General features: G+C 36.8%; 1 protein-coding gene across 1 annotated transcript in view; it reads left to right on the forward strand.

Moving 5' to 3' along the window:
* Positions 1 to 23,272, forward strand: part of SPATA17 (spermatogenesis associated 17) — a 103,189-nt gene extending 79,917 nt beyond the window's left edge. Inside the window, exons 9-10 of the mRNA XM_086629486.1 lie at positions 1,074 to 1,209; positions 23,192 to 23,272. Of these exons, the coding sequence (XP_086485612.1) occupies positions 1,074 to 1,209; positions 23,192 to 23,272 (217 nt within the window). The remainder of the gene's footprint in view (positions 1 to 1,073; positions 1,210 to 23,191) is intronic.
* Positions 23,273 to 23,543: the final 271 nt, after the last annotated feature.

Below are 23,543 nucleotides of genomic sequence, written 5' to 3' on the forward strand. Positions count from 1 at the left end.
TTCTCTCATAACTCTCTTGCAAACTGAAATAGATGGAACTAAGACATCTTTGTAAGGTCTCTTGCAGAGCCTTTATATATAAAGATGTCTTTGACCATCATCCATACGATTTGCTGTGCAACCTACCCAGAAAATCTGCAGTTGTCCATGAGAGTTAGGGACATCCATCTGAAAACCTATTACATGCCCAAAGTGGGTAGCTGGAGCTTCACTGTTCAGTGGCACCATGTAAGCAGTGAGTCCACCATCAGTATGACCAAAGGTGAAAGAATCAGGCTTCAAAAGATTGCTAATTAGGACATAATTATAACTTGAGAGTAAAGTACACAATTGGTGAATTCAGAAGAAATAATTTCTTTACTTTGTGGTCTGCCAATACGTGAAAGTCACCAGTACTGTCTGTATAAGTTTCTATTTTACTAAATGAGAGTATGGTTTCTTTAGCTTTGGTTAACAGATATCAAACGATGTACCTAATTTAAAGTACAGGGAGCTAACTTGCCTTGGTTTATGCTTATACTGCTGACGTGTTTGAAATGTTTCCATCTGGATGGAAGGATCAGGTTGAGATTATGTGTTGGGGGCCTGCATGGCTTGTAAAGTGGACTCAAGTTCTCCAGAGACGAGCTCTGTACTTGCGCATGGTGAGTGCCTCCCACCGCCAGCTGGCGCAGACTGCGCTGCCTGCCAAGACTTGAGGCGTCACCATGCAGATCACAAGAAATCGAACCCTGCTCATTCTCTCTTCACATCACACCAGCTGGTAGTTCGGATACAGCCAAAGTAATAATCTAATAATTCAAGTGAACTAACTTGTATCTTTGTACAGAAAGTCTTCATTTTAACCCATTGAAACTCGGTATCTCTTTGCTCCAAATTCAATTTAAAAGCAGCTATAGGAGAAATGGCAGTAATCTTCTCAAAATACTGAGAGGGAGCATTAAGAAGGTAGTAGAAAATAGCAGGAACATGTGTACATGTCACCTCCTATAGAATTAGTATCTATGATTTACATCAATCCTGTGCCATCTAGAGTAGACCCTAACTGATTTTTTAAAATTCTTGAATTTCAGGTTTCTACCATTTTCTTCATATCATAAAAATAAGAAGTATGACCTGTCAATTCATAGATCAGGCAAATATGGCCAAGAAACTTATGGAATTAAACACTTCCGAGAAGTACAGCCTAAGAAGTGGGTAGCAGACAAGGTAAGTCACGGCAGAAATTAAAGGATTTTTTTTTTTTTTAGATTGTTATTGTATTAGAACTAAGTGAATTTGGACCTGATCCAGAGATCATGGAATCCAATGGGAATCGTTCTATCATGTTATAAAATCACATAGAGCTGATGTGATGAGATGTCAGGCTTCCTTAAGTCCCTTTGTGGTAAGTTCAATTTGAGGAAATTCAACACCTCTCCCACCTACAAGATAAGGATTTAAAAGCCTGATTGAGGACAGCTTGGGTTATATAAGTTTTGAAAAGTTTTGTTCTATCTGTATTGCCTTTTCTGATTTAAGAGAGATTGCATATTTACTCTTACACATTAAGACAAACCTTCAGAAAATTACGGCAAAACCTGATTAAAACCAATAAAATATTTTACTGCTTACATTCTTTGGAAAATTATAAAAATTAGTGAAGAGCTGTTTTATTTTAAGATAGTCTCGTTAAACTGCTTGCTTTATCAGGAGCATCTCATGTATTTCTGGTTTTGTAGTGCTACAAGAGGTAATTTTCCTCAGAATACGTTCTAACATGAGTTTGTGTAATGTTTGCATTACTTCTATTTTTATTAGGTATCATAATGACATTAACATTTCCCAGAACAAGAAGCATAAAGGACTTGGTAGAGAGTGCAGCACAGAGCCACAAAGATAGCTAAGGGACTGGAGCATGTTTTGAATGAGGAGAGACTAAGAGTGCTGGAGAAGATAAAGCTCAGGGGAGATCTTATCAATGTATATCAACATCGGATAGGAGGGAATGCAGACAAGGGAGCCAGACTCCTCTCAGACTCAGTAATGTCCAATGACAAGAGGCAATGGACACAAACTGAAATGCGTGAAATTCTGTCTGAAAATGAGAAAACACTTTTGTTTGTTTGGGTTATTTTTGTTTTTTACTGTGAGGGTGACAGAGCACTGGCACAGGTTGCCCCAAAAGGTTGTGGAGTCTCCATCCTTGGAGGTATTCAAAACCCAACTGGACACATCCTGTGCAACCTACTCTAGCTAAGTAGGGAGTTAGACTAGATCTCAAGTTCTCTTCCAACCTAAACAATTCTGGGAATTTTTATTAGTTCCCTGAAAGTAACTTAACCTTTTCAAATATATAACAAGTTCCAAGGAATCTTAGTTTGAGAAGTAATATTTTTTAAAAGAATAGTTTCTCAAAACTTCAAGCTTCAAAAATGAACTCAGACTAAAATTTTGATACTTGAACATACATTAATTAAATGCCATTGCAAATAAAGTCACAAAGATCAACATTCAAACAAAAAGATCTGAATTTCTCTTTCAAAAGCAGAGCGGAGGATGTGACTGGCTGAACTCCCACAGCTTAAGTATGATATATGAGAAAGATAAAGAAATCTTGTTGGTGGTACTCATCTTGTCCTGTAAAGACTCTTCCTTTTCCCGTCCTTAGCCATTCTTGATCAGGCTCAGATGATGATATCAAGCAATGTAAAGATATTTATGTTGTATATCATATCACATCTATATAATATTATATAAATTATAGACTTAGCTGAAACAACTAAACACACTTTACTTGTGATCTTGGATAGATTTCAACCTAAATCTCTGTAGGTGAATAGCTGTATACATTAACCCAACATGACATACAGCCTTCCAACCCCAATTCTAAATCAATATGAAGCTTCAATTAGGAGCTGCTTACCCAAACAGAGAGATAAGAGGAGAAAAGAGCTATTTATGACCTACTTGGTCTTTTAATGGGTCATTATTATCAGGGAAAAAAAATAAAAACTCCACCTCCTTACTATATTTTAATGGAAAAAGTCCTTTCAGCAGGAGTGAGGTCATACTTTCATAACTGTTAAATTTGAAAGAACTCTGTCTCTTTCTTATTTCTAAACTTTATTAATATGTTGTACATGCTAAGAAAAAAATTATCCTGTTCTAATGAATCGCCAGACTAAAGGGCATGTATCAAAATATTAAAAAAAAACCACCAACATATTTTTGCTTAACACTTTGTCTGCTAAACACAACCCTCCTTTGAGTTTCCTATGAGATGATATTTTTGTGGATGGAACTTACATTACAACTTGAATAGCTGATAATGCTGCCATGATGTATATTCAGCTTCTGACAGTATTATGCTAGAGAAGTTTCTCTTATTGCTGCTAAGACAAACTACTGCCTAAGTTCTTCCAAGGAGTCAGGTCAGTGGATCAGTGAACCCTTCGAGCTGCTGAGTAATTATTTGATATTAACTGGTATTAGCTGACTTTTTTCAAACTACACATAAAAATGTTTCCCTGTCTATGTTCATGAGCATGTCCTAGATGCATTTTCCTGAGGTTTTCATGTGTTTATAAGTATGCATTTTAATTCAAGTCACAGAAAGATTAGTATGTAAATTATATAATTACTTTAGAAGCAAAATGAAGAACAATGAAAAATATTGCCTTGTTATATTTCTTCTGGAAAATGAAAGGGTATTAGCATAGACTTCCTCTAAACATGATAATTACAATATCTATTTGAGGAAAAGTTAATAGTTCTTCATCTAGTTATAATCTGAAAATTTTTGTCTCGTTCCATTTACATTGCAAAGAAGTTTCTGAGTTAAGGGAAAAGCTGTTGTATTCTAATTCTTCATTAAAAATAAACAAGAAATGGAAATAGTATACCTCTAGTGAAACTGAATCTAGTTAGTTTACCCAGTTGTAAACCACTATAAAACCGAAAGTGCTTGCATATTTTAATATTGTAAGTCTAAATACCTTGGAATGTCTTTGATAGAATTTATGTGGAAAGTATCAATATAAAAAATTTACCAGTCACTGTGAATTTAATCTACAATGATAGGCTCCTATGTAGCTGGACAGCCAAGGGATCAAATACGCTATAATCTTTCAGTTGTCAAAACACTCACATATGTTCGTATTTACTGAGGCAGAAATGATAGCTTACAGCCTTTAATCGGTATTGGAATTAGTTTGCATATGCATTTTAGAAAACTGACTTTAATGACAGCATTTAATGTTTTCTTATTTGCAAAATTCAGGAAGTGACATTTTAAGATGTTCCTTCCTGATGGATTCTTTCCTCTGATGCCTTATTATAGGTGAATTACAGTACGACTGCCTCACTGTTTCATTATTTGCACAGGCATTTTGGCCCTAAACAGAATTTTATTATCTACAAAGCATAAAAATACCCAGTACTGCAAAGAATTAATTTAGAGAACCTAAGCATATTGCACAGAACATAAAGTTGACCTTTACCGTCTACAGCTTTTGGAATGGAGTGGGATGTGGAACACATCATAGATTTAATGTGGCACAACGCTGTCTGCAGAAACTTGGGTGGGACTGTGACTGCCTGCCCATTGCACCCGATGATTGAATCTGCTGTCACCAGCATCCTGATAATAATGAACATTCAGCTTAACGACCGTGATTATGATTATCATAATTGATGTGCAAGTGCAGTGTGTGGGGATCATTACAGCTGAACTGTACAGCAGAGGAACATGCCTTAGTTATGGATAATTTTACTTTTATGCATTGATTGGGATAAAATATGCCTTTCGAGTTCAACAGGCCAGCTTAATATAATTTTAGGAAGATTTCTACATGTATGAATGGATGATTATGAGCTTCCTGCAAAACAGTCATTCTAGCTGTTTGTTTTGAATCGTTCATTCCATTAATAACAGAAATAATTAAGTAATTAGATGTTGTGGAGTGGCAATCACTTACAGAATACTGCCAGCATTAATCAAATATCAAGTCCAAATATTTCTGATTGTCATGGCCTTGCCTAGGCTAGGAAAAATAGCCCTTGTAATTCACCACCAACACAATGCCACTTCTGGTGGAGCAGTAGAAATTGGGCTGTAGCCAACACTACTGACATTTGCACACTGTATTGTACAGTAGCCATTAGAGCAGGCAATAGTTGTTCCTTATATAAATTATATCACTTCCATCTTTGTCACCAGAGGCAGAGAATTACATGCTCAAATTCAGCCAGTGTAGATACAGGCACAATCAACAGTTTCAGTTGATTTTGCCTTCAAAATCAAACTGCCTTCAGTTTGGTTCAGTTGAGAAGTGATTGCCTTCAACTGAGATTATATGAAGTTGTAGAAGTATTTAATTAAATCATGACATATATAACAGATAAGCACCAGTGTGTGTATACATTTTAAGCCAGAGTTTATACAAAGAATATTATGACGTAAGTATAATGCAAAGTATAGAGTTTCTTTGATTTACACTAGGTGTAAACTTGGCTCTTTGTCCAGGAACTGTCAGAAATTCCTATTTGGGATAACAGAGACACTAGGTGTAAATTTGGCTCTTTGTCCAGGAACTGTCAGAAATTCCCATTTGGGATAACAGAGATAACAGGCTTTGGAAAAAATTCTTGATTTTTAACTTGCTTTCTTACATAAATGAGATTGTAAGGATCAAATATCTATGAATGTCTCAACTGCATAATTCCTCTCACATGAATTCACTAAGTTTGGACTTTCTATGATGAAAAAGAGAGCCCTCCATGTGTCCAAGGAATTCGCCCTATTTTATATAGTCTGCTGCCTCTGAATGCTCAGTAGCCTCTGTGGTTATCATTGCTGCTCACATTATGGCCCAAGTGAAATCACATCATCAGGTAGGGCCCTAATTTCCAGATATATGGGAAGAGGTCCATGAGGAGAACCTAATATGGCCTGAAAATGTCAGTGCTTTGGAAAGTGAGTTACTCTTCTACATGGCCATGGCCAACCCATTTTCTTCCGCAGTCTTCTGAGACCACTGTGTCCTGTGGTTCCACAGCAAATTTATCTTCATATAATATTACTGCGAGGGAAAAATAGGGCAGGGAGGGGAGGAGTGATTTGTTCTGTCTGAAAATTGTTTCATCCCTTGTAGGACCAACAGCATACTCACAACAATCATGTGTCTTGTGGATGATGTAATTACGTGTCAGAAATGTTTGATACACTATTCATGCTTTTCCATTCTTGCCTATACTGAAATTTTTTTAAATGTCACCAGGACACCTTTTTTCCTAACGTTGCAGTGATTGTACTTGAGATAAGTATAATGTATGTGTGAAGCTTTAAACTTTTTCTCTCAGATTCTGACTCCATGACAATTTTAAAAACAAATTTGCTTGCTTTCTTTTAATTTTAATTAGGAAAAACATATTATGCACGAGTATTTTCTAATACAGTGTGATATTGGCTCATGAATGTGCATCTGTACTTGTTACATGTTTAGAAACTTTTAAGGCCATATTTACTAGTATACTTTATGACAGAAGTTACTGATATACAATGAGAAGAGCTAGCATGTATTTTAGATATCATATTCTCAGTTCCCCAGTCCAACTGCAATGTGTTTTCCTAGGCAATGCAGAGCTGACATAATGTGGCAGCCAGAAGTGACTCTATTGTGGGGGAATTATTAGATGATCTGTATGAGTTTGCTTGTTACACTACCAGTTTCCTCATGAGCCATGTCAGGGATAATAAGGGCTGTTGCCAAAGTGTGTTGCACTCCAGCAATCCCTGGCCAATGACACGGCTCCTGTATGATTATTACTACTGGTATGATTTGATGTATCTATTCAGATGCTACAAATGGACCCTTAGTTTGAGTTATCAACTATCTGTTTCCAATATAAGGCTGCTTTCTGTCACTTTTCTTCCTATCCTGAGTCCTGCGCCAAACTAAATCCTTTAAACCCAAGCATCTGGTCCTACAATACATCCTATGTTATTCATGAAAAGTCTATCTTTTGTACCCTGTAGCACATATTTTCTCCTCTCAAAACAACCATTGTGAATCAGAATGCTGCTATATCTTCATGTGAAAATCAACGTGAGTGATTCCCTGCTTCCATTTAGGGCGATTCTCATAGCAGCATTACTCTTCAGAGCTGCGAGCTCCTTGGAGCTCAGGCGTTCTGCTACCTGGTTAGGTAGTACAGAAAAAGAGCAGTGTTGCCCAGTTTAATATCACAGACCAGCTTGGTAAGCAAGTCATCTCTGACACTGGGTAACAAAAAACTACTTAAACTCGCCTTTGCAGCTTCTACTTCTGAATTTTTTACCATAATGTACTGTTAAGAAACAAATATATTATATAAGGTGGGAGTATGTCATACCCAACAGACGGGAACACCAGACATTACCTCTCATTCACAGGGCTAGGATGAAATATCTCTCATAATATGCACCTATTCAGTCTTCCAGGAAAGCAAATGACAATTTCAACTTTTGACAGTTGACAACTTTTTTTTCCAGATTCCATACTGAATGACTGTGCCATAGTTACAGAAACACATTTTGTTATAGAAATCACTTATAGAGCTCCCATTGGAAAACTTCTTGAGCTGTAGATTGTTTCCTTTGAGAAAAATCCTTAAGATCACCACTACTGGGCTACCTTTGAAAAAATGCTACCCTTAATACATGTAATGCAAATGACTATTAACTATCAGTGATCTTTCAAATTATTTTCTTAAGTTTAGAAGGAAGGTAAACACTGAGCAGCGAATTAAAATATACAAAATATATCTCTGGCCACTGTTTAACTAAATACAGAAAAGAATCTGTGAATAACTGGAAGGTTGAAAAGAAAGGCTGGAAAAACTTTTTGGTGAAGGTTACTGATGAGTTACAGGGTTTGATTTTTGAAGGACTACTACAAAGTAGTGACTGAGTAGAGTTAAACCATTCAGTTATTTGCATAAAAAAAAGATACTGTCACCACTTTTCTAATCAAATCCATTCTAGTGGTTATTTGTAAGGGTTTTTCAGCAACTAGTTGAATATTTTATAGGACCCGATTTTCAGTTCTGTAATTTCTCAATGGGAAAATGCAGTCCCTTGATGATGATCCAAGGCTTTGAAGAATAAATTGATTTGAAAGAGAAAATTAGATGGTACTTATTATACTGTCCAACTAGCAATCCTGTGCCATTTGTCTGTTGGATGATAAATCTCTTGCTTTTCCTACCTTCCCCATTTAATAGTGTAACTTTTATGTTAGTGGCATAAAAGAAAATCTTGCTTTTTAGTAAGAGCTAACTTTAACCAATATTTCCTTAGGGAGATATATGTATGTTTTAATTTTTGAATAATTCCCATTGTACACATTGCTTAAGCATTTTAAAACCTCTTGTTTAATCAGAAACACTGGAAATAGAGTATTGTGAACAGTTGCGTCAGTATATGCTTAGAGTGCATTACAGCAACTTGTGCCAGAGCTTTTAATGAAAAAAAAATATTTTTTTAAAAAAATATGTTGAGCTGGAAATGGTAGAGTTTGAAGTTACACATTTTTTTTTGTTTATATTGTTTTCAGGTGTTCATTATTTGGTTATTGGTCAGTTTGTTGGAATTGAAAATCCTCGAACTAAACTTGGAAGTGCTTGATCTTGCCTTTGACCCCAGTTTTGGATGGGCTGTTCAGCATTCTTCGAATTAAGTAGATTTGTTCATATATCTGCCAAAAATAATGTATTTCAACTCAATTCGATTTGCCACAATATTGAATTAAAAAGGCTATATTTTGAAGTCACTTAGAATTCTTTATGGAACATATCTGCAAAAGCAAGCTACTTATTATTTGATAATACTCACCTAGACCTTGTTGTGCTGGTTAAATAGAGTTGAAATGAAAGTAACAAAAAGCTTTTCACAATCCTCTAAGAATTACGTGGTCCGTATAACTGTTGAAAAATGCAGGTATGAGAACTGATCCACAGGGGCTAGCGTGATTGAGATATATCCACGGAGCTAGACTAATTTGCATCAGATAAGGATCCGGCCCATAACAAATAAAATCAGTATGTAAATAAGTGCTATTTAGAAAGAATGTTCTAGGAAAAATGGTGTTACCCATTCTCACAGAAAAATATATGGATTTTAATCTAATCTTTAAATGCACATTGCTGGTGCATTTACAAATTGAAGTCTAAGATAAGCACATTCTGATGACTTCTTGCAACAGATACTTAGGACTACGGAATGTTGCATCTTAAAATGATGCCTGAATGACATATGTTGTTACATTGACCCATTATGGTTGAATAGTTGTATAATTTGTAGTGTTATTAATACCTTTATCTGTTCTGAATTGATTCTAAGAGGTTTTGCCAAGTATATGCCCAAGCTGAGGGAAAGACTGCAAGTTTTTATTGTTTTGATGATCTCTCCAGAGAGCAGGAGCAGATTATTCTCAGAGCAGTAGGACTTCAGTGCAGTAAAATGGATTTTAGAGTAATCTACCTTCCCTGAATAGGAAAAATCACAGTAAAAGACAGCTTTGTGCACTTACATTGGAGTGAACAAGAGACTCTAAGTAATACAGACTCCTTGTTGTCTTAATGGTTTGACATAAGTAGCCACTGCTTCTTTCTTTAAAGTTTATATCATGAATCAACTCGGAACTCATTTGCTCCATTTTAAATAGCAATATGACGTTCACTCTGGAATACACTTCAGTGTTTATTCATTTAGTGCAGTCAAGAGCTGGTTTCAACATGCCCTTTATAAACTCGGATTAAAAGGATGTTTCACCATGATAGAGACAAGAAATTATATTCTTTCTTCTCTTATCATTTTCGTTGACCTGATATAAAATTTGTAGAGAAACTGAAAGGCATATCCACAGAAGCAGTTATTTATGAGTAGGTGCATTACGACATGTTAATATTGTAGAATGAGTGTTGCGGAATTATTCAGGAATAACCTTTGCACTTCAAATTCAGACTTCACTTCCATTTAAATAACCTTACAAGCTTTGATGACTTAATGTACAGGGGTAATAACACCTAAAGTAAAGGGGATAAGAGATAAAGGCTATGATGCACACAGTATCTGTTTCAAAACTGTATTGTTTTCGTTTTCAATAATGAGACTTTGAGTAGGAATTTAAATTTTGGTTATGATAATAGTAACTAAGAATATTCCCAGCCAGTAGCTTTGAGACGTGTTAGGATCTCTTACCTGTACTTATATGAAGGAATGACAGCATAAGTGATAAGCGCTTATCATTAGCAACTGAATACCCTGCTCTTTTAAGTATAACTTGTCAGGTATGAAAGTCTCAAACTTAGGGGGAAAAGAAAAAGAAAAAGAGAATAAAAACATTGCATATTAACAGACTTTGTACACTAATGTGAAGCTGCTTGATTGAGCAGTGTAGTGTCAACCATGTCTTTCTTCTAATGCTAAAAGTAATGCACATAGACAGAGTGACAATCAGAGTACAGCCTCCCATCAGCTGTAATTAATCTTTTAGTTAACAGAGACTAGAAAAGCTTCTCATCAGCCTCTTCTGAAGTCTGAGGCACCCTGTTTTTTGATGTTTGCATTCTGAGTAAAATTGTCCCCACCAGTTCTAACAAATTGAAACACCAGGCTAATTATGGCAGCTAATGAAGTGTGCGGAATGGTCACAGCTTGTCGTGAAACTGTTCCTTCAGCTCAGATTAGAGTTTCATCAATCACTTTTTTAAACTGATCCAGAATTGCTTCTGCCCAGTGCTTGGCATTTTTAATGCTGTTTCTGTAATTGGTTTTTTCCCCAAAGCTTAGGGTATTTTTTGAAATATTACATTCTCAGGACAGGACTTACAAACTCCAGTTTATAAAAAAACATTTCATTATTGCCTCTATCAGCTGATCAAGTGCTAGAAGGCTAATAAAAGAAGCAGAAATATAAAATTTGATATATTGCTTTTAATCCAGCTAAAGGTAGCAATAAAGCATATACACATATATGTATATGAATCATTATTACTGTGGGCTGGATGTATACTGCAATCTCATGAGACATGGTTTGTGGGCTGGATGGTTCAAATCCCACTGAAGGACCTAAATGAAATGAATGAGTTGGTCTTAGCTTATTTCCTAGTGGATTGTGGTCCTCCATATATCACTCAAAGAGTTTGGCATGATTTGTAGTTTTTGCAGATGCCCAAGACTTTGGCAGAAGGAAGACCAAAATGTGTTGCTATTTAAAGAATTTCCACACTTCAGGTCAAATCCAAAGTCCTCAGAGGAGTATGGGAAACTTTACAGTATAACCTATATTGCTACTACACTGTCAATGAATAAATTAGCATATAAAACATTGTAAAAATTCCTAGTTCCTGTTCATTTATAAGATATAATAGTTCTTAGCTATACATTGAAAGTTCTGCATAGACATTAAAGGCATAGATGTTAAAGAAAGTCTAGGGCTAAATGCTTTCCTCAACATGGACAACAGAGTGTAGAATTTAGTTTGGAAGTTATCCAGCTGAAAAACGAAATAAAATTTTGCTTATGTACTACCATAGAATATGTTTGCACAAGTTGTTGCATTTAGTACATAAAACATGTATTCATATCAGAACCAAGACAGCATGATTTTAGTTTTCGAGGTGTTCTACAATCTATTTATTAAATTTGTGATAATAAGTGTAACCAATTTCATTTTTCTGAAAACACTGTTAAATCTGAAGTAATGTTTGGCTCTAAATATCAACTGTTCCTCTCCCTAAAGTTTCTTAATCAGCGGCAGTTTGACAGATCTAGCTTCATGTCAATGCCCAAACAAATCTTTGGGACCTGAGTGAATAATCAGTGTTGCTGATGCTGCTCCTGAACTGTGTCAAAGAACTGGTAGATTTACACAGGAGATAAAGTGTGTTTTAAAAACGAATTAAAATATAACAGACAAAGAAGATCTATTATCATATATGAATAAATAGCAATAGGTATTAGCCTATGAGCTATTGTTCCAGTTATATTGATTAACGAGAGCATTTGTGAACACTGAATAGGAGATGAGTAGTTTTTCTAGTGTTAGCTGACCTCCAAAGTAAGCTGCCTGCAAAATGAGAAAGACCTTTTCCTGTTTGATCATTTCAATCTCTTTTGAGGGTAGTTTGTATCTACAAAGCAGGAAAGCTGTTTTTCTCTTTAGATTTCATCACTGCTAGGGCACATTGCTGGCTCATTTTTTGCTAGTGGCCCACCAGGGTCCGCAGGTTCTCCTCTGCAGACCTGCTACCCAGCCTGTTGGCCTCCAGCTTGCTTTATTCCTGGGGTTAGTCTCTGTCAAGTGCATTTGCCCATACTGTATTTGTGAGGTTGTCAGGCCATTCCTCTAACCTGTCTACATCACTCTGAATGAGAGCCCTCAAGTGTATCGATGGCACCCATCAGTTTGGTACTGTCCATGTACTTGATGAGAGTGCATTCCATCTCTACCTCCAGGTCAGTGATGAAGACATTAAACAAGATAGGTCCCAAGATATCATGTGAGGAAATACATTTGTACCCAGGTTCCAGTCAGAGTACAAACAATTCCTTGCTACCCTTTGAACCTGATACTCCAGACAGTTATTACATCTAGGCTATAATTTACCAACTTGTTTAAAAGGATTCCCTGGGAGATTGTGTTGAAAGCCATGTTGAAAGCCTTGCTGAAGCCCAGCTAGATGGCATCCACTGTTCTCCTTTGATCTGCATATCTAGTCATTTCATCACAGAAAGCAATCAGGTTTGAAAGCATCATCCAGAACAATGTCAAACAAAATGAAATCTAACTGGAGTACTGGTTTTGCTGCGTATGCCAAACAGTGCAATAAACATGCTTTTTTTTATTTTCTTTTAATTCATTCTGAATGATTAGAACTTCTTTTCAAACATAGAACTTAACCTGATAAGATTAAAAATAATTTTGCTTGAGGATTTCAACTCAGAATTTTTCCGTCTTAAGTCCTAGTGGCATGATTTTGGCAAGTTAGAGATAGTTACAACTTGATCTTGGCAGGTTAAACATTTTTGGCTTTAGTCCAGCAGGTTAAAAGTGGTTCTGAGTTTGTCTTGGCAGTCAACACTTGGCACAGTCTTATTTTCAGCTGGAAAGGGAACGTTGTGGTTGAACAGATTAGACAATGAAAGGGGCAGCTTATAAATGGCAGAAGTCAAGCTACTTATCCCTAAGTGCCTTATTTTTTAATACAAGTCTTGTTGCTAGCAGAGTGTGTGTGATGGACAGGACAAGGAGCTGGTTTAAAAATGCAAGCACTATGATAAAAATATGTCCTTTACTTTTTCATCATTTGCTTTTAAGACTGTCATTATTTCAGGAATGTAGGGTTAGACATATTTCCACCTCACAATAATACCTTCATAAAAGGGTTACGTATTACTCATCAGTGTGTTTTCATACTTGGCAATGTTGCTTATACATCTTAAATAAATTAAGATTAACATCTACTCCGTTCTTCAAAAATATTTTGTTAAAATACCCTGCAAGAAGTAGATATTTGCATGACAATAGCAAATAAACACCTCTTGGGATTCTGAATACCTACTGAACTATCTCAATTGCACATTTGTTTTTTAGCCCAGATTCAGTAAAGTTCAAGGGTATCCAAGTATGAAATAGCTTGTGGAGAAATTCACATTGGTTTCTTAATTTAATTTAGTTGTAAAAAAAGGCTACATTAGTTGAAAAAATAGAACATAATCTTTCACAATTTTTGTTCAAATACAGACATTCAGAACAGAATTTGGGTGATGTTCTTTCATAATGTTGACTAAAGCATGGTACAACATGCACTATAACTTTCTGTGTCGCAGATTATACTTTTAATCATAGAATCATAGAATGGCATAGGCTGGAAGGGACCTTAGAGGTCATCTAATCCAACCACCCTGTCATGGGCAGGGACACCTCTCAACTAGATGTCCTGGTTTTAGCTGGGACAGTGTTAGCTCTTCTTTTTAGCAGCTAGAAGAGCTCTGTGTTTTGGTTTTACTCAGAGGCTCGCTCTGAGAAGAATGCTGATAGCAAGTTGATGTTTGTGGTTGGAAGTGAAACTCCAAGGACTTTTCAGTGTGCCGGAGTGCAGAAGCACGGCGGGATAAGTGGGGAGTGTAGTTGGGACAAGGGGGACACGATTCCCCTTGTGATTTGTGGTGGAATTTAAGATTGAGGGCCAAACTGGCCAATTAGTATTCCATATCATGCAGCGTCATGCCCAGTATAAAAGTGAGGGTCAGCCGGACAGAAGGGCTTTTGCGCTTTTGCTCATTTGCCGCTTTTGCTCTTTTGCGCTTGCTGCGCTTTTGCTCTAGTGCCTTTTTTTTCTCTCTCTCCCAGTACTCCCACTCTCGGAGTACCATCTCTCTCTCTCTGCCCCTCTCTATTTTGGGGCCTCACGTTCGTCCGGGATTGCAGCTTCGGGACGAGACGGGCTTCGCATGCGAGGGGGTGGTGAGCATCTACACTGTGTATTAAACCATCTGTATTAAATTTATTAAATTGTTCTTATCTCAACCCACGGGTTTCCCGTTTCTCCTTTAATTCTCTCCCTCATTCCTGGAGGGGGGAGAGGGTGACCGGCTGTGTGTGGAGTTCGGCCTAACCCACAGCACTAGACCAGGCTACTCAAGGCTCCGTCCAACCTGGCCTTGAACACCTCCAGGGAGGGGGCATCCACAACTTCTCTGGGCAATTTATTCCAAAGTCTTATCACCCTTGTACTGAAGAATTTCTTCCTAAGATCTAATCTAAATCTGTTTTCCTTCAACTTAAACCCCTTTCCCCTTGTCCTATCAGTGGACACTCTTGTAAAAAGTCCCTCCCCAGCCTTCCTGTAGGTTCCCTTCAGGTATTGGAAGGCAGCTATTAGGTCCCCCCAAAGTCTTCTCTTTTCAAGGCTGAACAATCCCAGCTCCTGCAACCTGTCCTCATAGCAGAGGTGCTCCAGCCCCTGGATCATCTTTGTGGCCCTCCTCTGAACACGCTCCAACAGACCTGTGTCTCTCTTATGGTGGGGACACCAGAACTGGACACAGTATTCGAGGTGGGGTCTCACAAGAGCAGAGTAAAGGGGAAGAATCACCTCTCTTGACCTGCTGACCACGCTTCTCTTGATACATCCCAGGATGCGGTTGGCCTTCTGGGCCGCATGAGCGCATTGCCGGCTCATGTTGAGCTTCTCATCTATAAACACCCCCAAATCCTTCTCTTCAGGGCTACTCTCAACCCACTCTGTGCCCAGTTTGTATTTGTGCCTAGGATTGGCCCGACTCAGGTGAAGGACCTTGCATTTTGACTTGTTGAAGCTCATGCAGTAATATTGATACTGGCTCTGAATAAGTCTAAAAGTACCTGAAAAGTGTCTACATAAAGGTGATTTTTTATTCTTTAGTAGATTAGCTTTCTACACATAAATAAATTCATTATCTGAACAGTTATTTATAAAGGAGAATATATTTCTTTTTAAAGCATTGCAAAGCTAGTACATGTTTGGGAGGAAGGACCAGAGGGTGTCTGGCTTGTAGATCACCAATAAATGGAATAAATGAACTTAGAATGTACAGCTGGGAACTCCACCCTTCCTTCCCCTTGGGCAACCACAATGGCCGCAAGGTACTAAGTAAATGTAACAAATGCAAATTTGGTCCACAAGTCTTCATTGCTGGTCATATTACACATTACAAAAAGGCTAGTTTCAGATCCCAGGTTAATTTTAGAAAGGCAATACTTATGAGAAAAAGTAATTCACTGGACCAAATCCTTCCCCATTTTTCCTTTGTTGTTCCTTGCACAAAACTTCCATCAAAGCTAAGAGATAATTTGCCTTTACTTGTGAGAAAGTACTGTAAGTCTTGACACATTTGTAATCCTTAATGAACACAGCTATTGCAAAATATCTTACTCGTTTAGAAATATTTGTGCTTTCCTTGTACAATGGCTCAAACTATTGCGTTCTCAAAAGCATCATTATTTTGTCATGTCATGTCTTAATTTGTGAAGCTATGGAAGGGCACAGTGAGATATGCTTTTATTCCTTTGTCCAAACTGTTTCTAACCATGCAGAAGCAGAAATAGGCTCTTTTCAAGGCTAGAACACGTTCTCTCTTACCTTGCACAGACGAAGACAAGTTTTAGATCTTGACTTGTGTTAGCCAGTTATCTCCAGTTATCATCTCCAAAGCACAAATTAACACAGCTTAGCTGCTGAGCTAGGAAAGCAAGCTTCAGTAGCACAAATTAGTAGCAGAACACTTCCTTCACAGAATATTGGAGAAAGTGAGAAATAGAATTACAGTTTCCATGTTAGGCTCTCACAGAAGAGCGCAGACTGCTGTGCTGCTCGTACTGGACACATCATGCAGGAAGTACCTGAACCTGTGTGATTATCAGATCAGTGGTTTTTCAAATTCATGAACAATAATTAGAAATCTTTCATACTTCCTAGCAAACACTGTTTGAGTTTGGTTTCCTCATTTATAATTCCAAAAGATGAAATGTGTAAGAGTCAGTGATAATTCTAAATCTCCATGAAAATTTAAGTGTGATAATAATGATATGTTTGTTACATAAATTAAATAGCAATTAATGTTTTCTCTTTCTGTTTGGAAGATAGGATATTCAAATAATGTTGTTAGATTTCCTACTGTGAATATAATTTCCTGATTTTTTTTTACAGCATATTATCATAATGTCAATAAAAGACTAAAACTAACAAGTAGAAAAAACTTGCCTGATGTAAGCGTAACACAGAAGGTTATAAAGTTGCCTTTTATGATGGCTATACAATATCATTTTATTTTAAGATCTAATAGCAAGTTGATTCAAAGGGTAAGACTTGCATTTACGAAGTCATTAAAGCAAATAGAAAATTGCCTTCTACCACAGTCACCCAGTCTTTTTAAATCAAAGAGTTTTATTGTTGTTGATGGTGTTTGCATTTACAGGAGGTAATTAGAGAATGAGTTAGACATCACACTCAGAGCCCTCAAGCTTGTCAAGAAGAACCATAAACTTCACTTGCGAAAAAAAAAAAAAAAGAAAAAGAAGCAGACAGTTTAGGAGGGAAATTGTAGAGGATAGAGGGAAACAGGATCATAACCTTTCAGGTCGGTTCGACCACAACTGTGTCGATCCACAGACGGAGAATTTCATAAAGTCTTCATGGAAGCAGGGTTTTTCGCGCTTGCCCAAAAGAACAAAATTTAGAGGGTTTAGAGTTGGTAGCAGTAGTAGACAGTTGAGGGAGGAGATAGATGAAGGCTTCTTGTTCTCCTCTGCATTGCACTGGCAAGCTGAATAGGCAGAGGCGTAATTCTACCCACTTCATCACAGCAGTGGTCACTTGTCCACTGTAGCGCAGGGAACTCCGATTAGGCACGCTTTTCCCTGGAAGTCAATACCTCTGCACTGACACAATGAGATCCAGTCCCTAAGGCATGATCCAGGCTTTTGTTATTATCTCTTATTTGAAGGGGCTAGTTGACCCAATTGGTTAACACATTAGCTTTTCGATTTTATACCCTTAAGTCACAGAAGACCTCCTCGTTTTTGGGTATTTCTCCACAGCGGAAAGCAAAATTGGCAATCTGTGCCCACCAGCCACAAAAACAGAGTTACGCCAAACAACTGTGTCCTGAACTTTATGGCTAATTAGCTGTTGACGCTATGCCCAAGAAATAGGTTCTGTTGCCCAGGGGAAGAAGTGTGTAGCCATTATTAATGTCCCAGCTCATATCTCTCGATAGGTCTTATGAGCAGTGCTACTTAAAGAGACTAAATGTACAACAGGGAATTAAAAATTATAGTACCCCTTTCACTGACTGAAATATTGTAAACTTGTTTCACTGGGGCCAGGATTGGTGTCAATGTACATTGTGTGAAAAGTGCAATAGAAGCATTAGTATTTGACAGCCCTGGTTGAAATAAGTGAAATTAATGGAGCTCTTTTCATATACGACAAGGCCATGGCACCCCTTTCATGCTGCTTACAGACAGAGAAAAGTCAATACTTTTTTATTACTTGATGCTGACCTACATTCTGCACTACAAGTGCCAGGCCCACTAATTGGTTTCAGTTGTGAGAAAAGTTTGCCCCAAAGAAACACTGGAGCAGATAAATCGATCTTTTTTAGGATAGCTTAGTGGGTTTTGAGCACTTGAAATGACATTTGTGTTGTATTGACAGAATGGGTTGTTACACTCATTTTGTCATGTCAGAAGGCCCTATACTAGTTGGAAGTATTGTTAACCAGTATTGATAAATTTGCTAAGAATAAAAGTTAGCTGGATCAACATTTTACTTGTATAACAGCGTGCCATTTCTGGTTTCCTTCCTTGTTAGAGACCTCTGTGGCTATTAGTAGGTCAGGAGGCTTATTATGACAGCTCAATTTAAAACTCTAATTTTACTATTACAAGCATTAGGATTATAGGGAATACTTAAATACGACCACTGAGTATTAAACAGGGGGGCTTGTGGACTATGGCTATACAGTGACGCTTGGCTGTACTGCTTGATTTTCAAATGCAGTGTGCACATGAGCTGTGTCCCAGCCTTGTGGGGAAAGCAAGATTGCTCACTAAGGATGAGCAATCCTTACCCTACGCTAAGGATGCAACTACTGCATGGATGTTTATGCAGAATTTCCCGTTGCAGCCTCTAAAGTCTTGGTGTGTACCTGTGGATGTTGATTTCAAGCTAAATAAAAGTGAGTTTTGTTCCCTGTTTTTTCTATTCAGAAGCATGAAGATAGAATTAGGATTCTAGCAGCCCACTTTTCAGTTATTCCTTCTGCCATTGATTCTTCTCAACAGATATAATTCCAATTATATATAATTCTAATTCCACTACAGAAAAGTTTTTCTGAGATCCAAACCTTCCATCCATTTGTTTACCTTTTGCATAGTACATGGTGTCATGGTTTACATCATGCAATTACACGATGTCTTCAGTATTGTTAGATTGTCTTAGAAAAGGACTCGGTGCTCTGAATCACCGCTATAGGTAGACTACTTTTCATTAGAGAAGTTATACAATTTATCTTTGAAACACCTTCACATGCTACTTCTCCTAACCTGTGAAGGAAATCTGCATTCATACAACCTAACGCGACTTTAACCTCCATTTATACAAGCAAATCTCTATTCATGCAACAAAACAAAATTTTGTCATTATAGAGAAAGACTATGTGAAGCTGTAAATCAGGTATTGTAAGCTTATTGTTCCATGTTCATCACGTGCTTAATAGCTTCATAATTATTACAGACTTGACAGATTGGCTGTAGGAAATTACCCGAAGTGTGTATACAGGAGCTGAGAATAAACGGTCATATTGATATTTTCTGGCCTTAAAATCTGTGAGTAGATAGGCTATTGCTGTTTGCCTAGCTTTGCTTTGGTCGGAAGCAGCTGACTTTCTACTTCATTAGGTTCCCAAGAAGATATTTAATTGTAATTCCTATCTTATTCCAAAATGCATTTTTATATTACAGGAAATAGTACAGTACTCTAAAAACTGTTTGGAAAGAAACACTGTTAGTGCAAATTTGTCACTAGAATATGAGGGAACATATTTTCTAAGGCCTTCAAGCTGATGTGTAGGTCTACAAGGTCTTGTTGGTTTGCCAATGTTATTTGTACATGATCTGTATTTATGTACGTCTGCGCGCTTAGATGAAAAAATCTCTTTGGAATTTGCTTTAATAACGACATTCCAAAGATAAATTATGTGAGCATTTGGTAAGTCTAATCTATGACATCAGAGTGGGCTGATTGAGGCAAATCTTTGGTGGCTGTATGTCACCTTTTTCGACTGCATTGTTTAGAACTGATGAGCACACATGACAGTCAAATAGTCAAATATATTGGAAGGGTCCGTAGGTCTTGTTAAGCCCTGTCAGTTGAACTTGAGTCACTTACAATTTACTAGAGTGAAAGGAGTCAAAGCTTGACAAGTTTAAAAAGGAAGTGTTACATTAACTCTGGGAATTTAAAAATAGGCCTCGGTCCTGAGAATTACAGGTCTCTGAGGCTGAGAATTATATGGCATGACTTAAGAATGTGTTGCGGAAAAATTCCATAAAGCTCAACTCCATGCTCTTATTAGCCCGAGACTGCAAGACTGTAGAGTCAATCTCACCAATCTGTGGGAATTTCTGTTTGTAAGCTAATTCATTCCAGCTACCAACAGTGAGGGACTGGCAGTGAGAATAACTTCGAAGAAGCCTGTTTTTTTCCACTCACCACTTTTGTTCTTGCAGCTTCAAAATGGTTATCTACATAACTTCATAACTTCCATGCTATGTAGCAATTAGCTTAAATGCAAGATGATCCTGGCAGGCTACCAGAATCTACCAGCAGTGCACTGGGGTGCTTCACTGCACAATTTGAACCTACATTTCACCGTCAAATTAGATGGACATGAGAACACGGCTTCTAGTTCCTTCCTCTTTATGCTGCTACAGTGATACAGTGGGATAGACTCTCTTCAGTGCTGTGAGGCAGATCTTGCAAGGCCAAGTCGTATTTTCAGGCCTTACTTTCTTACACTGCTGAAACCTGGTTAAAAATCTATATGTTCAAACACAGAAATGGCTGGGGTTCTTTTCCTAAAAAGATGCTTATATTTTATATGCATACTGTGCAACATGTAGCTAATATACGTTCTAAACTTCTTTAATTAGTCTAACTGTAAAGGCAGCAATGCTTTTCTTTATCCATTGGAGTGCGTGATGTTTCCTAAATGTGGTCAAAGATAACTGCTGTCGTCATAATCGGAGCCAGTTGTTTAAATGCTCAGTTGTGAGTATCTAGTGAAATAGCTTTGAATAACAAGATAAACAGTACAGCTGCCAACCCAAAGTAATCTTACACTGAGGGGGCGTGTGGCACAGAAAATTTCCTCTTTGTCATTTTGATTCGAGTTTGAAGCTGGACCTGGGCTTAGTTCCAGCTCAAAAAACTGTTCACTTCAAAGGCTCCTAAATCGTCCCAAGGAGCTAATTTTGGCAGCCAATTGTTTTTGTTCGGCCAGGCATCCTAATAGCAAAAGCCGTCTGCTCCAGCAAATGAAGACTTCTTCAGTGCTCAGACTTGCCGTTCCTGATTTTATCCTGATGTGGGGGGTGTACACCTTTCACTGGTTTCTCCGTCTCACCCCAAGGTCGTTGCTTTTTTTATTAAACTGTACATAACTGTCCTGCATGTACATTAAAAATATTCTTCCTATTTTCAGAATAAAGAATACTGTATTCTGCCCTGAATTACTGCTTAATCCTAAATTATAGCTACATTATCGGTTTGCTTTCTTCGCAACTAGAGCTGTTTCTTTTTTTTTTTTTTTTTTTTTTTTTCATTCCCATGAACAATATTAGCCTGGTAAATTTACTGAATTAAATATAACTAGCTTCACTTTAGAGGAAACTATTTGCAGTTATGCTGGAGTTATAATAATATTCATTATAATAATTATATGGACAACTTTTCCTGCAGTAAGAAGGTGCTTGTGATGCCAAACACACAATGAAAATTAAAATACTGTGCCATTCTTAAAGTATAATATGAAAGTATGTAAATAGGCTCTTTCTGTTGAGTAAGAAATCAGGCAGTACAAGGCATAGAGAAACATTCAAAATTAAATATTGTCAACAGTTAAGAATGGGACAGTACTCACTTTTACACTGCACAAGGAGTACTTCATTTTAAATGTATATGTCTACTTTGCTATTTTAAGATTTATGCACCAGAATGTTGGAAGAATCATGCCAAATAACTTCAAGTATGAGATGTAGGAAATGATAGGGTCAGAGTTTGGCAATATGCAGTGCAGATGAAGTTCGGGTGGGCCATGTTAGTGTTTGCATGAAGCTTATCAGAAGTTGTAGTTGCTCTGTCTGTTTATGGAGATTCAGCTGGCTGAACTGTGGTTTGTGAAGTAGCTAAAACTAAATTATCCATGGAATGATAATTCTGCTTCATGTAATTTTGCAGAAAAAAAAGTGTTCATTCTGTTTTTGAGAGAAAAGCAAACTTTTCAAATTGTGAAACGTGCATTCCTATGCACTTTCACAGAGCATCATAGAATCATAGAATGGTTTGGGTTGGAAGGGACCTTAAAGATCACCTAGTTCCAACCTCCCTGCCACAAACAGGGACACTTTCCACTAGATCAGGTATGTTGACAACAGAAAACAGTAGAAATTGTTCAGACCAACTTCTTTCTTGAAAATTAATCATCAGATCCTGGAAAGCTGATAATTCATCTGTGGCATGTTACTTTCAGAAAGAGAAAACAATTTTAATGCAAAGCAAATATTTTGTATTGCTGATACTATTCCCAGTATTTCAAAAGAAAATAATTTTATTAAGAATGCTTTAAAATCTTGATCTTAAACAGCATAGACTTGCTAATCATTTACCACAAGCATTTATTAGTAAGTATCTAAATCAAAATACTCTTTAGAATATTTAGCTTATTTTATTTTCTTGTTTGTTGAATGTGTTTACATTGTACTCTTAAGGAACTTGTTCACTTACATTTCTCTTATTCAATTTAGATTTGTAGGTATTTGTGTTTTTAAAAAAATGAATGTAATAACCAAGAACTTTTCCTGGAAAAAACATGTTCAGAAATCACCCTGCTTTTATTTTTTCTACCAGAACTTCTAGTCAATTTGTTGTCATGAATACTTATTTAATATATATTCTTTTTTTTTTTACCATTTCTTATGAAGCTGGTTTAATATCCATGTTTTAATGTTAATCAGGGTAGAAAAATTAAAATATTTCAAGGATATCTTTCTGTCTTTAACCTACCTGGTTGCCAGGGAGGGAAATATAATTTTGTATACCGTAATTTGTAAAAAACAATAAAATCTAGTATTTGGAGCCGGAAATTTTTACAGTGCTTATAGTTACTTAGAGTTTGAAATACATATTTGTTTGCAATTAAATAGTTCAGTTCTTGTGTTGTTCTTTGAAGTAATGTAAAAATGTATATTCCATATACATTATTTTGCATAATTTGCATTCTAACTCATATAATGAAATGTAATTGGATGACAATATTTAGAGCTCTATAATATATTTTTGTAAAAAGGTAAAACCATGAAAGCCAAACTTAACACTTTTTTTGTCTCTTTTATTTCTCTAGGACTTTCAAACAGTGTTACCATCGATTGTTCTCTTCGAAAAATTTGGAAAAACTTATTCCAGAACTGGGCAAATAGTGTAATTGTCCTGTAAACTATGCAATATGAGACACGTGATATGTAATCAATAAATGTATTTCAGCAAATGCACAGCAGCATGTTGAATGAATGTCCCATAAAGTACTCTTTCTGTAAAGTGAGGTATACTACGTCTGAAGTAGTGTTAGCTGATTTTGCTTGATCTCTAAGCAATATCGCTTCCAGCATGAATAAAAAAATATCATATTTTGTTCAGTTTTGCCAAAAAAGAAAAATTATCTTAGGAAAATGATTTCTGAAAATGCTATATTTTAT

The sequence above is a fragment of the Tauraco erythrolophus genome, chromosome 2 (assembly GCF_009769465.1).
Source record: "Tauraco erythrolophus isolate bTauEry1 chromosome 2, bTauEry1.pri, whole genome shotgun sequence".
NCBI lineage: Eukaryota > Metazoa > Chordata > Aves > Musophagiformes > Musophagidae > Tauraco > Tauraco erythrolophus.